Source organism: Phytophthora cinnamomi, assembly GCF_018691715.1.
Source record: "Phytophthora cinnamomi strain GKB4 chromosome Unknown Contig10, whole genome shotgun sequence".
In the NCBI taxonomy this organism is placed as follows: Eukaryota; Oomycota; class Peronosporomycetes; order Peronosporales; family Peronosporaceae; genus Phytophthora; species Phytophthora cinnamomi.
In genome coordinates, this window is record NW_027150943.1 from 1014087 (window position 1) to 1027751 (window position 13665).

At 48.6% G+C, this 13665-nt stretch overlaps 2 protein-coding genes across 2 annotated transcripts; one reads left to right on the forward strand and one right to left on the reverse strand.

Moving 5' to 3' along the window:
• Positions 1 to 137: 137 nt before the first annotated feature.
• IUM83_05776 (uncharacterized protein) lies at positions 138 to 7950 on the reverse strand (the record flags this gene model as incomplete). Its single annotated transcript, XM_067929932.1, has 2 exons — positions 138 to 411; positions 7865 to 7950. The coding sequence occupies 2 exons, from the start codon at positions 7948 to 7950 to the stop codon at positions 138 to 140; spliced, it is 360 nt and encodes a 119-aa protein (XP_067798211.1).
• A 74-nt stretch (positions 7951 to 8024) lies between these two features.
• IUM83_05777 (CAMK protein kinase) lies at positions 8025 to 8417 on the forward strand (the record flags this gene model as incomplete). The annotated part of the gene is made up of 2 exons (XM_067929933.1): positions 8025 to 8231; positions 8289 to 8417. 2 exons carry the CDS (start codon positions 8025 to 8027, stop codon positions 8415 to 8417), a joined length of 336 nt encoding a protein of 111 aa, XP_067798210.1.
• Between the last annotated feature and the right edge of the window lie 5248 nt (positions 8418 to 13665).

The following is a 13665-nucleotide window of genomic DNA, read 5'->3' on the forward strand; positions in this document are numbered from 1 at the left end:
TTGAATGCGGGGGCTGGAATATGTCGAGGGTGAGCAAGGCGTTTTCCTACATGTTGAACACAACATACGAAGATCAACAAGTTGCACGGCAGTTGAGCGGATGGGACCCGCAAGCTGGCGCCCGACTTCCAAACCTTTCAGCCCTGGGTGGTGTTGTTCGAACGCGCGTCGATAAGCTGCAGCAGCTCCTCGTCGCTGCTGTCACCGGTTTTCCGACGCAATCCTGGAACTTGAACCCTCAGGTGATAGATGTCTTCATGATCGCGTTGATCTTGCACTTCTCCAAGATGGAGCGCCACCGATACGACAGTCCGCACGTTCTCTGCGTCCACGATGCTCTTGGCGTTCGCAACATACAGGTTTCGGAGCTGCTGGCATGGTCGATCACGCTCCGCGCTGCCTTCAATCCACCTGCACAAATGATAAACGAAACAGCACCCGAATCATCCCAGAACATGATCTGCGTCCTCGAGAAGCTTTCGCAGCAGCTCTATGAGCTACTGCTCCGCCAAACACGCGTAGAAGAAAAACTGGCAATGTTGGGGGCGAAAGCAGGTTCTATTGGCAAGCAAACAGATACTTCCGGGTCGCAACTCGAGGTACCTGAGCAATCCCAGCCAAAGAGAGCGCGCAAATGTGCCTCGAAGGTACTATCCACGGTGTGGTTCGAGTGGTTCACTGATGTACCACGCATGTACGAATCAGCGACAGTTAGCAAAGCCACATTTCATGAGTCACGACACGCAGTAGCATATATGATGTTGTGCTTACCTTCTGAGTTCAAGCTGGACGCGTCTTCGCCAGCGTACAAGGCCGACGTTCACGCACTTGGGGTCGAAGCAGAGAAAAAGACGCTAAAATAATGGGCGGCCCAAGGCTCGCAGGCTGTAGCCGTCGGCTCCGTCGTCAAAGCTATGCGTGCGCTTCACAAGGCAGGTCACATTTCCGTCCTTTTCGACCAGTTTCGCGAGCGCTACTATGAAGGTGAAGTCGTCGAGCCGACGCCGAATACCGCTGTTAAAGTGAAAGAACGCTTTTGTTTTGTTTGCCAATTGTCTTTATTAGCCACTTTACCGCTATCCTAATGCTATCTAACAGACGTGCTCAGTCCGAAGCAAAAGCGGAAGTGAGGATGGTGTCCTCACTTCCGATCCGCTGCTTCCGTTCCTCATCGCACAAATCCTGTCTCTGTATCAAAAGAGAGGAGGCAGTCTCCCTAACCCTAATGGCTCCATACCAGCCATTAGCGTAGTACCGTAGACTACGTCGACACTTGCCTTCGTATACTTAAACTAAATATACCTAATCTAATTATGTCTGGCCCGGTGCTTGCGTACCCATCCCGGGAAGCCCAGTCGGTTTCCGAACCGCACCCCGGGAAGCCCAGTCGGTTTCCGAACCGCACCTAGCATTCCGCGGGGCTGGCGCAGCACCGGCGCCAGGCCGTCGAGCCCCAGGCTCAACACTTCCACTAAGTGTCGTGAGTAGTCTTAAGATTTTTCACCCCTATCAGCTCCCTGAGCTTAGCAAACTGTGTTGCCGGTAGTGCCTTTGTCAGAATATCTGCTGCCATGTCATCCGTACGGCAGTAATGGATATTCAACCTTCCCTCTTCTACTAGTTCTCTAGTGAACAAATAGCGAATTTGAACATGCTTTGTCGCCTTATGGTTTCCTGCGTTTTGACCGTGCTAATAGCAGATTTACTATCACACCACACCTGTACTGGTTGCTCTTGCGGAAATCCCATTTCCGTCAGTAGGTACCATAGCCATTCGCTTTCTTTTGCTCCTTCGCTTAGTGCAATGAGTTCTGCCTCTGCAGTTGAGAGAGAAACTGATGCCTGTTTGCTGCTACACCATGAGATACTGGTTCCAGCCATAGTGATCACATACCCAGTTACGGACTAACGTTCTTTGGGTTGACACGCGAAGCTTGCGTCTGTGTACACTTCATACGTCACCATTCTCGAATTTCCATCAAGAAGGAGACCGTACGTCGACGTCCCTTTCAAGTATTTGAGCACTCTCCTCGCTGCCTCCCAGTGGGTCTTATTGTAACACGAAAGGAATTTACTCAATTCTCTCACTGCATTTGCAATGTCTGGTCTTGCTCCTCTTACCAGATATTGCAGTGATCCGACTAGCCCTCTAAAGTCAAACTTTTGGGGCGCTATTTCCTGAGCTGACATCTTCGTTTCAGCAACGAGCTCTACTCCTCTGAGCTGCGGTGTAGTCACTGCTGCACAATGCCCCATATTGAACTTTTTCAATAGTTCATCAATGTACTTGTGCTGTGAGATTGTTATGGTTCTGTTCTTTCTGTTCCTTATAACCTCCATCTTCAATATATAGTGGATGTCTCCTAGGTCTTTCATCTTAAATCTCCCCGAAAGATCCTGTTTGAGTGTGTTGATCAGTTCCATATCCTTCGACATGATCGTAAGATCGTCCACATATACCACTACAATGATCCAACTCTCTCCCACTTTTTGGACATAGATGCTGTATTCTTTATTGCATCGGACAAAACCAAGGTTGGTGAAGAACTTGTGGAGTACCTTGTACCAAATCTTAGGTGCTTGCTTCAACCCATATATGCTTTTCTTGAGCTCACAGACCAAATCCGCACGTCCTGCTAACATGTACCTCGGTGGTTGGTGCGTATACACCTGCTGTTCACCCTCCATTGACCCATTGAGAAAGACTGTACTCACATCCATCTGGTGAATATGGCAATCCAGGATTGTTCCAATTGCCAGTACAAGACGAAGCGATTCGAATCGTGCCACTGGCGCATAGACATCGTCACAGTTGACACTATACTCCTGATGGTTTCCTTGTGCCACTAATCTAGCCTTAAACCGCTCAATGGTGTCGTCAGCATTATACTTAACTGCTAATACCCAATGACATGGTAAGGCTTCTTGCCAGGAGGCAGCCGAGTTAACTTCCATGTTCCATTATCCAGTAGTGAGTGGTAGTGCCTTTCTCCATTGTGTCCTGTGTTCTCCGGTTAGTGCCTCCCGGAGACTTTTGGGAACTGAGATCCTATTCGCAATTGTATCTACTGCAATTGCCTTATCGATGTGGGTTTGAAAGCACTTGTAGTCCGAGTACAACACAGGAATGATCCGTGTGCCGTCCTGTTGGGTTGGGTGTTGCGCGTTTATGGCTTTGATCCGGCTGGATCTGCGCTTAGCTCCCACTGGTACTGACGATTGTCTCTTCTTTCGTTTGGCTCCCACTGCTCCTGATGACCCCCTCGGTTGTTCAATCACAGGAACTTCCACATTGGTCACATCGTTGTTGGATAATGTATCTAGTACATCGATCTCCTTTAACTCCTCCTTGCTGAGCTGATCCGGTTTTATCCCAAATGACCGAGTAATTATGCTCAAGCAGTTCTCTGTATCGAATGTTACCGATCTGGACACTAGGAACTTGCTGTTGTAAACATCAAACAGTCCGTATCCTTTAGTATCCTCAGATATTCCTAGGAATCTGCACTTGATTGCCCGTGCGGATAGCTTTTTATCCTTTCGTACAACCTCTGGTACATATGCGAAACACACGCATCCCCATACCTGGAGTGTCTTTGGGTCTGGACCCACTCCTTTAACCAATTCATAGGGACTTTTGTTCTTTAGACGGCTCATTGGCGTGCAGTTCTGCACATACGTCATGTATTTCAGTGCTTCCGGCCACCATTTAGCCGGCATTTCTGCGTCACGTAGCGCACACCTTACTTTACTCATCTTAGTCTGATGGTCTCGCTCAGCCGCTCCATTTTCCTCTGGACTGTACACATTCGAGGTCTGAAACGTTATTCCTTTATCAGTGCAGAATGTTTTCAGAGCTGCGTTCACGAACTCCTTCCCTCCGTCGGATCTTATACGACGAATCGTGAATTTTCCCTCTCGTTCCAACTGCAATAGCAGCTCTTTGACCTTTATCTGAACCTCTGTTTCTTGCGGAGGACAAACGTCCATCGCCACGACGTCTGGTCATCAATGATACTGAGAAATATCTGATCGATCCTAGGACTCCGTATACTCCTAACGTCCTCATGGGACCATTTGTATCCATGTGTATGGTGCTGATAGGTTTATCGTCCCTAGATCCCACCATATTTCTGTAACTCATTCTGCGCACTTTCATTTCGGTGCATGTATGGCAGAAGAACGGCACTTTCGTCAGTGCTGCTTTACTAAAGCTCGGTAGTCGTGGTATCAGATTTCCACTCATAACCTCTATTAGTTTGTATCTATTGAGGTGTCCCAATTTTACATGCCACTCTCTAAAAGCAGCCTTTATTTGTCTGTACCCTGGTTCTTTTAATGGTGCAATCGGTTTTCCCTTTACTGCATAGCAGTTTCATTGCATGTCTCTCAGCGTGCGCGCCTGCACATAGTAGGACCCGTTTACTGCAATGGCTACAAATGCCAACTTATGCTTCCAAAGTACAAACTTGTACTTCCCGTCTATACTTTCCACTATTTGGTAGCCTGTTTGTTTTAGCCAATATTCACTAAGTATATTTGCCTTTGCTTTAGGCACCAAGCCATATTATTGAACTTAAAAGGACGAATTCCGTCCGGACTACTCAAATAGAGCTGTATGGAGCCAACATGTGTATTGCTAAGTTTAGCCCCTTCTCCAAATGTAAACCTAAACTCTTGGCTCGGCCGTTTGCTCAAAAACAGCGTTGCATCGGCGGTTAGTCCATAACCGCAGCCTGAATCTAACACCCAATCATAACCGGTGATGTTAATTACATTTCGTTCTAACAAGTCAGGGTACAAATCTCTTACCGCCTCTTCAATGGCTTTCGCCGCCACTTCGATGTTGCCGGAAGCCTCCGAGACCTTTCCAGCAAGTGCCGAAACGATCGTTGGCTCAAAGTCCGCCACGTCGTCGTCGTCACGCATCGGCGTATCCGAAACCACCGGTGCCCCAGGTGTCAGCGGTGGCGAAGCCATCAGCGCATCAACATCCGCCTTGGCTTGCTCCGGCGTCAGCGTATCGCTGTGTCGTAGCTCTTGCACATCGCTTGTCACTTGAGCGACCGCAACCTTCTTGGACCTCTTGATTTGTCGAATCATCACAGCATCGACCGGAATTTCGACGCGCGTCGCCTTGGCCTATTTCTTGGCGGCCGCTTTTGACCCCTTCACGAGAGCGACCGGTACTGGCTTCTGCAGCGTGGGGCTCCCGCATACCACACGTCACACGCCAGCAACGCCTAGGTACGCGCAAAGACAACAACGACAACAACAGAATCAGCGCAAGCAGCATCACGTTGGTAGCACGACTCGCCGCACGCACCTGGGAGCTTCTGAACTGTTGGTCGAGGAGAACGTGCCGATCATGAGGTTAAATATGCGCTGCTCAAAAAACCTTAATACCGTTACTACACCGGTTTATGTTGGAAACAGTCCAACCCAGTTGGAATTTTCCTGGTATGGCCGTGCATGGCAACACCTTCGCCTTAATTGGATCTCTGGGGTCGACCGAGTGCAAAATTCGCTGGTGCAACCTGGACGCTTGTGAGCAGGAGCGAGAGCTAATCCCTATAAAAACTACTGTTGCGAAGCTTGAGTCGTAAGTAGTTGATGACAGCGACTTGATGTCAGCAACTAGGGGCATCAGATCAGCAACTAGCGGCTTTGCTGTGACAAGATTTATAGTAGGACGATTTTGATCGAACTAATATAGTAATACCCGAGAGCCACCTCCAAAACTAATACTTCAATACTATATATGAGGCAACGACTGGTCCAATACATCAGACTACTGTATTAGTAAAATATTAATACTGTCGATTACCATTATTGACGACCATCAATATGACGAGCACTCCAGCACTATTACCGTTGTTAGCATCCATGCGCTCTTGATCACCTTATACTTGTGCTTCAACAGGATTTGCATCTCAGTGCGACGATTGTCCGTCCGAGTGCGCTGGTTGCTCATCAAGATCCCACCAGTCGAAAAGACGCGTTCTTGAAACGCGTCGGATGGGGGAGGGGGGCTAGCGCGTCTTGATATATGTATGGCGTCTCCAAGCGATGAGCGACATCCCATACGTCATGAGGGCAACTCAACTGATAAACGAAAAGCATCGACTCCTGACTATCATGACGAATCGCAAGATGAACTCGGGAATGCAGCGGAAGCTACCGTTAAGTTCACCAGTCGTCGCTGGTCAAGCGGTAGATACAAGGCTTGGCTTGAGATGCTATTTGCTCTTTCATGCGGGTGTTAAACTGGTCTTCTTGCTGAGCAATAATCTGCAGCATCTCACTAAATGTTTGTGGGACGCTGTTGGTGTCCAGGGTAGTGTAATGCGTTGGCTACATTTAGGTATGTTCGATGGCGTTGCGACTCGATCGTATTCGACTAGATAGCACCGAGGACTTGACAAGCGACAAGTGCTGCTGTGTAATGTCGGAAGCTTAATCGCTTGAAAGCAAATTGAAAAGTGTATTTGTTTCTTACTTACTCCTGGTTTGGCCTCTTTGCTGTACCACTTTTGCAGCCAGACGTTTAAAAGTTAACGCAGCGTCATCTACCTATACTAGAAGTAAACATGCCCCCAATCTTCTACAACGATGATTTTACTTAATTACACATGTAGAAGCGCTCCGAAAGCTGCTCAGTGTCATAAAGGATATCACGGCAGATGTAGTGGACACCACCGTCAACACACCACACATAAATCGGTCACCGAAACCCGACACACGGGAAATCGACGCTGGCACAATTCGTTTTGTGGTTGGCTTGTTGGTGCGGGCTTGCGGGAAGAGGGGTGTCTGGGAAAGTGCAGAATGAGCGATGAACTTGGTCATTCGCTCTGTTTCGGAGTTTCTACAGAAGTCGAAGTTGTGGCCGCAGACTGGAATCATAGCTTGTGGTTCACGAAGCCATCTCGTGCGACGAACCGCGTACTCGTTTGCCTTGCTCTTCCCGAGCGTCGGTCTGCACGAAGCGACCAATCTCTGTGAATATCTTGTCATCACTACGGCAAACTCGACCTGGGAAGTTGAACCGTTGTTCAAAATCTGTCAGTAATAAGATGTTAATATCTAAGCCCAATCTGAGCAATTACTCCATTATTATTATTACTAGTGGAGCATCACGAATTCGTGTTGCTTGATGGGGCTACACCTCAAACTACGTGGACGCATAGTTTTGGCCGACGCCCCCTCATATTTCCTGGAACATCATCCACGCCATGGCGAAAATGAAGATGACACCGACAGGCGGAGCCAAGCGACGACCCGTCAGAGGAGGGGCAGCAGACAGCTTAGCGATGCGTGATTTGTCATATGTGGCTGTAGCGTGATACGGTGCCGCGTGACGCAAGCGCACTAGGGATCTACTGCGGCTGCTATCGAGTTACTCTCGTCGCACAAGTCGTATACCGTTCTATTGTCGTCCCTTATGGATCTGATAATTCGGTGATGCAGGGTGCCGTTGGGTTGTCCAGTCGTATTCAACTAGCGAGGATAGCGTGCTGCACTAGCCTGCGGCTGAAGCCGTGCAGCTAACTGCCTACTAGTGCAGCAACACTACCAATACTCATCAAAGCATGCTCGTATGTCTCACGCGCTCTCACCACACGCGCGCAAATCGCATGAGCTTCGCCATCAATAGACACGAGTCGGGTGGCGAAATGCCACCACACGCTGAATGATAAAAAAAAATGTTAAAAATAACCACATGCATATACATTTCGCCACGCAACCTGTTCGGAAGTTCTGCTGGCATACCCTCCCCCCCCCTCCGAGCAACCACTTGCACCAGCACCGCTGCGGCTACCTCATGGACGAGTACTGCGCCGACGGAGACCTCTACACGCACCTCACCTCTGCCACGCGGGTCGGCGCGATGGACGAGCCGACGTCCATCCACGTCATGACGGAGATTTTGACCGGTGTCGCCTTCATGCACTGCCAGCTTGGCATCGTCCATCGCGACATGTCGCTCGAGTACGTGCTCCTTCACGACGGTGACTACCTACATGATCTCCGACTTCCGGGTGTCCGTCGACGTCCACAATCGGTGCGTGGGATCCGCCGGCAAAAACTACTACATGGTGCCGGAGGTCGTGACGGGCGACACGAACGACCCCGAGAAGGCGGATATCTGGTCGCCGGGCGTCATGTGCTTCGTCCTGTTCGCGAGTGACACGAACGACCCCGAGAAGGCGGATATCTGGTCGCCGGGCGTCACGTGATTCGTCCTGTTCACGGGCTCCCCACTCGTCTCGATCGCGTCTTGGCAGAACAAGGCCTTCACCGCACTCGTGGAGTGCGGGGTCACCGTGGTGTTCGAAGCTTGGCAGTACTACGACACGTTGTTGTCATCGATTGTGGCCCTCGTCTCGCGGATGCTGACGGTAGACACCGTCTAGCGGATCTCGCTCGATACGATCTTGGGACATGCACTTCTGAAGCGGGAAGGAATCTTGTAATCGATTCACGCAGTGTCAAATTATTATTCCGGGCGCACGACAATCTACCGGCGCACGCTGCTGCAACCCTTCCTCCCTGGAGCAGGTTGTTCAGCGGCATACCTCAGTCGTAGTGCTCAGTGTGTACGACGATCGCAGCTAGTAGCAGCCGCAGACGTTTTACGCCTACTTCTTACGCCGCGCCGTTTTTACGAAATATATTAAGGATTGTAGTTTTTCGCTAAATCAGGTCCTATTAAGCGGTCTTAGCAGATCTTCAATTATGCTAAACTTAGCGATTTAAGCCATTTGCGTGGAGCCCTATAGTGAAGTCGTTTTTTTCTGTTTAAGGACCTTGCGTTAAAGTCATCTGGGTACTGTCACCGGTTCAGCTGGCGCAAGCGTACAACATTTTCTGCAAAAGTGTCCGTTCGTAAACAGAGTTTTGTTTTGCAAAAAACGGTCTCTAGTATACAAGATTCTAAATTGTACACCTAATCCATTTTCAAAACTGATAAGTCCCTTCGTAAAAACGCAAATCAGAATGTAAATCGGAGTAATGTGCTATACACAAATCCATAAATCAGAGTCCCATGATTATAGGGAAGCATCTCCCCAATTAACCCTTTCGCGATGAGAGGACACATTGTTCACTCTTTAAGATGTTTTGCAAAACAAGGTACGAATAACCCCACTCAAAGGAGCGCATTTTTCGCCCTTTAACCAAACTTCAGCTGCAAATCTACCGTTTTGTTTGACAAATCAGAAAGGTGCTTGACGTAATCATCATGTAATCATCTGTAATACAAATGTCAAAATGTAGTTACTATGTAACCGACAAATATAGTAGATGTGATGTCTCATGAGACATGCGAACCGCAGTACCGTGATTTCTTTAAATGCTGAATTTTGCGACGTTTTACAATTGAATGTCTTCGATTTGTATTGTATAAAGGCCCCTCGCGAAAGGGTTAAAATGAGCCTTCCGCGGTACTAATATTTCGATTATTAACCAGCATTTCCATGTTTATTATTTATTACCACACTATTAGCCTTATTACATACCGCTACTATCAGTTGTAGTTGGGGCTCGAGTGCGCAGACTGCTGTGTCCGACACGTCCATGCACACGTGGCGGGGCGGTGACTGGATCCAGCTGAACTGCTCGACTGGTATGGAGTTGAATCGTTGGTTACCTGAGAGTGCAACGAGGAACCACCTCACTTCGTTGTGTACATCCTCCGGTACGCTCCTTCGCTCATAGTGAGTACGGAATGTTGTGGTGCACATCTGGATATTTTGATAAATGCTCGAGCTGGAGAACAACAGGTGGTCTCGTGGCGAGGCCTTCCGAGCAGCTTGTTGAGTGATGATAATGTAATTGTTGAAGCTTGCAGTGCCACGTTGATAAGGCCCTCGGCCTTGCATAATTTGTTCGCGGGGGGGGGGATACGGTACCCTTGCTTGTGTCCCCATAACAAGCCGAGTGCTTTTGTGCGTGTCGCCCACGTCGTATTTGTTTTTCTTCAGTGCTTTGGAGCCTAGGACGGTCGCCATAGCTTTCCGCAAGGCCGGATTCGCTTCCGGGCATTATGATCCCGTGTCGATTTCAACGCAAGTGTGGCCATCGCACAAGACATTACCAGCGAGCGCGCTGGTGTCGAGTTGGGAGTACAATGACCGGGGGTTCTGACTCGCGCAGAAGCTATCGATCAGAGCACCGGCTGCGAATTAGAACGCAGGGGATCCACACCAGCCAAACCCACACAATAAGTCAATGGCAACGTAGCTGTCGGGGGTACGAGCCTGTTTGTGGCCGTATTCCTCCTGGAGGGCGATTTGTATCGCCTCCTCTATAGTACATGTTTGCACCCGGAACAGCTGCGGGCGGGCTGGGCCACACGCAACCGTCCATCAGCACGGTCACCTTGACGTGTTCGGTCAGGGGCGTTCCCGCCAGCGATGCTGTGAGTACTCTAATCTCTTGTATGTACTCATGCAGCTCGCGCCTTCCTTGTTTGCAGGCTAGGAAGCGCAAGCGCTGGCGATACTCATAGTTCGCCGGAAGGAACGTGGCCCACAGCTGCTCACAGAGTTGTGACCATGATGCAATGCATCCCGGTGTTGTCGTTTCGCGCGTATACGCCCAACTCAACTCATAGTGCGACCACTAAGGTTGGAAAGCGCAAAAGCGACACGGGGTCTCTCGCCCGAGACGAGAGCCACGTTCATCGCGAGCTCGACCGCTCGGACCCAGAAGTGAAGGTTCTCATCCTCCTTCCCTTCAAAGGGGCGACCCTTTAAACTCACTTCTATCCTTCTTGGCTCACTTGTTGAGACTACAGAGGATTTAGGTAGTCCAATCTACCCGCGTAGGTGTCAGATTGACTACAAGTGCTACCAAGTGTGACGCGGCCACACGAACACCTTGCACAGAGGAAGTGTGCTAACGAGAGTATACAAACTCTCAGTGAACGGCAGTTCACGTGTCCCTGGCCAAAGGGGACGAAGTATGGTAGACCTAAGACTGAGTGTATTTATAGGTTAGTACAGATTTGGCCTGTATACAAATCCGAAATTCCCAATAGTTTAACCTATCGGTTGGCTCTGAAGCCTGTTTGATCACTACTCAGGGAGTGATCTTATGTAGCCATCCCTGAAGATATATCCTTTTTTGAATCAACCGCGGGACAGGTCAAATTTGGATCAAATTTTGTCGCGAGACGGATCAAATTTGGATCAACGTTTTTTATATCAAAAACTTTTTTAGGCTCAAAATTGGGATCAAACAAAATTGTTTTTAAGCAGAGGTATATTCATGGCCGTGTACATTGAGGACTGTTGTTCTTATCCCAGATAAATTATATATAGTAAATATGCAAATACGGGAGCTTGTATATTGTGTTAATAATATCACTGAAGCCGATGAACGTAGTTCTTACCAGTTTAAAGTCGCCATTCCTATCTTTATTATTATTATCATCAATACCGTCAGAGGCGCGCGGTCTCGTGGGGTTGTTTCACTTTCGTGCACACACTTTCACTTTTACTATCAAAAATATAAGCTCCCCTTCTTTCCGTCCAACCTCGTCTGCTATGGAGTTTCTATGCCCCGCGTCGTCGTGTTAATCTCAAGAGTCTGGAGACACGAAAGTCTGGTCGGATTGTTCAAGCGACAATACAGGCACTTCTACCGACCACTGCAACCACAACATAGATGAAAAAGAAACGAAGCATGAGGAGGATGAAACGAAGGAAGAAGAGCACGTCGAGTCAAGATTGAACGAAGAGCGCATACCAAGTTCCGGTCCGGTTGTTTTCGGAGGGGTTTCTACGCAAAGTATCACAACCCGGCAATGACCACAAACTACCGCTGTAGCTCTCACAAGCTCTACGTACGAGTAGACGGGGTTGTCACTCAGAACGGTGATCACACGGCGACCTGCAACCGAGACATAGTACGCGGCACCGAAGCAGATCCAGTTCCAAATATGACAATTTTAGCGGCTGATGTTGAAAGCAATTGACGAGCTCGCTGTCTACCAACCAACTCTCCAGTCGACTGCAGTCTGGGAGATTATTCGGGAGAGGTTCTACCGAAACACCAACGTATTGGCAAGTGTTCTCAACAAGTCTCAAGTTCAAGGCCGGCTTTACCGTACAAAGCTGAAAAGCTTTAGGAACGATATTTTAGTGGCAATAAAGATCGAGCCATTGTGCAAAGTTCGGGAAAACAATGACGTCAAGTTCTTCCAATATCACGGCTCATACCATGAATGGCCGGCGCTTCATCATTTCATTATTTGGGGACACCCCGCTTTGCTAGATCGACTAAAGGCTCGGCAAACTTCACGTTTTGTTAATGGCACGTTCAAATCTGTGCCGTCAATATTCTACCAGCTGGTTATCATCATGGTCTACGACGCGATTTCGAATTTGTATATTCCCAGTTGCTATGCGCTAACAACTGGCAAAACGACAAAAGTTTACGATTTCGTGGTGTACCACATCAACGCCGCGGTCGACTATTGTATGGATCCGGTGTATGTTTCGTGTGACTTTGAACAAGCAATCACGAACGCAGTCAAGCACCAGTTTCTGCGCTCGCAGGTTATTGGATGCCTTTTTCACTTTAAACAGGCCTTACGACGAAAGATGCTTAAACTGGGTATTTCGGAAAACGACGTAGAGATTGCGATGCAAGATGGAGCAATCGACGAGCTGACAACTATACGCCCAAGCGAAATATTGAGTTCGGGAATTCGAAATTGTGAAAACGACGATTATGGAAGAGTACCAGGATCAGAATGTTGCGTACTCTACTGAGCGTTGGCGCGCGTTCTGGAAATATTTCGTCAAGATGCGGATTAAATAGTCCAAGCCCGAGGACTGGAATCTTTACGGAGTGCAAGAAAATATCGTGAACCGTACCGACAATCCTCTGGAACGATACAATCGCACCTTGAATCTGTCCATGGGTGAGACTAATCCGGACGTTGGTAAGTTTGTTGTGGTACTCGAGAGAGAAGGTCAGAGGTTTGTCTACACGTTGTCGGATGTGGCCAACCGCAGGGTGCGTACACCTCGCCGTGTGAGGCCAAGCCTAACCGCGACTCCAGCCGAAAGGGATGAAGCCAGTCCAGGGATGAGGAAGAAGTGGCATCGGACACGTCGCTATCACTTGAGTACTAAGTCACGTGCGCAACAGGAAATTTAGTATGCATTACTTTTTTTTATAATATATCCGCTTTCGTTTCAATTGGTGTAACTCTTTACTTACTGCAACTGAGTATAGCTATGTTGGTCGGCAATTAAGACTCGAACCGATAAGATTCAGACACATTTTGGCAAAATTAAGCATACAGATGGAACAATTCAGCATATGTTCAGTGAATCAATGTTGAGAAAATCTGTATTTGGATTTAGAAATGTATTTCTAAAGGCTACGGCTTAGAAATAGTACTTTCTAATCGTAGAAATCGTCGCCAATGTGCCCGTCCATGTAATAATGAACGTGCACAGTGATGAGGCCTACGATTGTCGGCACGTTGCCCGAAGGTACCAAGGTGGTGGTTGCGCGACGTGCCGACCGCCGAGGGGCCGGCTCTTGGGAGCGTCGAAGGGAGGAAGGGAATCTTGGTACTCATGTAGACGGCCCAGCCGCTTGAGGTAGTCGTAGCGGTTACGGTACACTTTTTTTTGTTTAGCC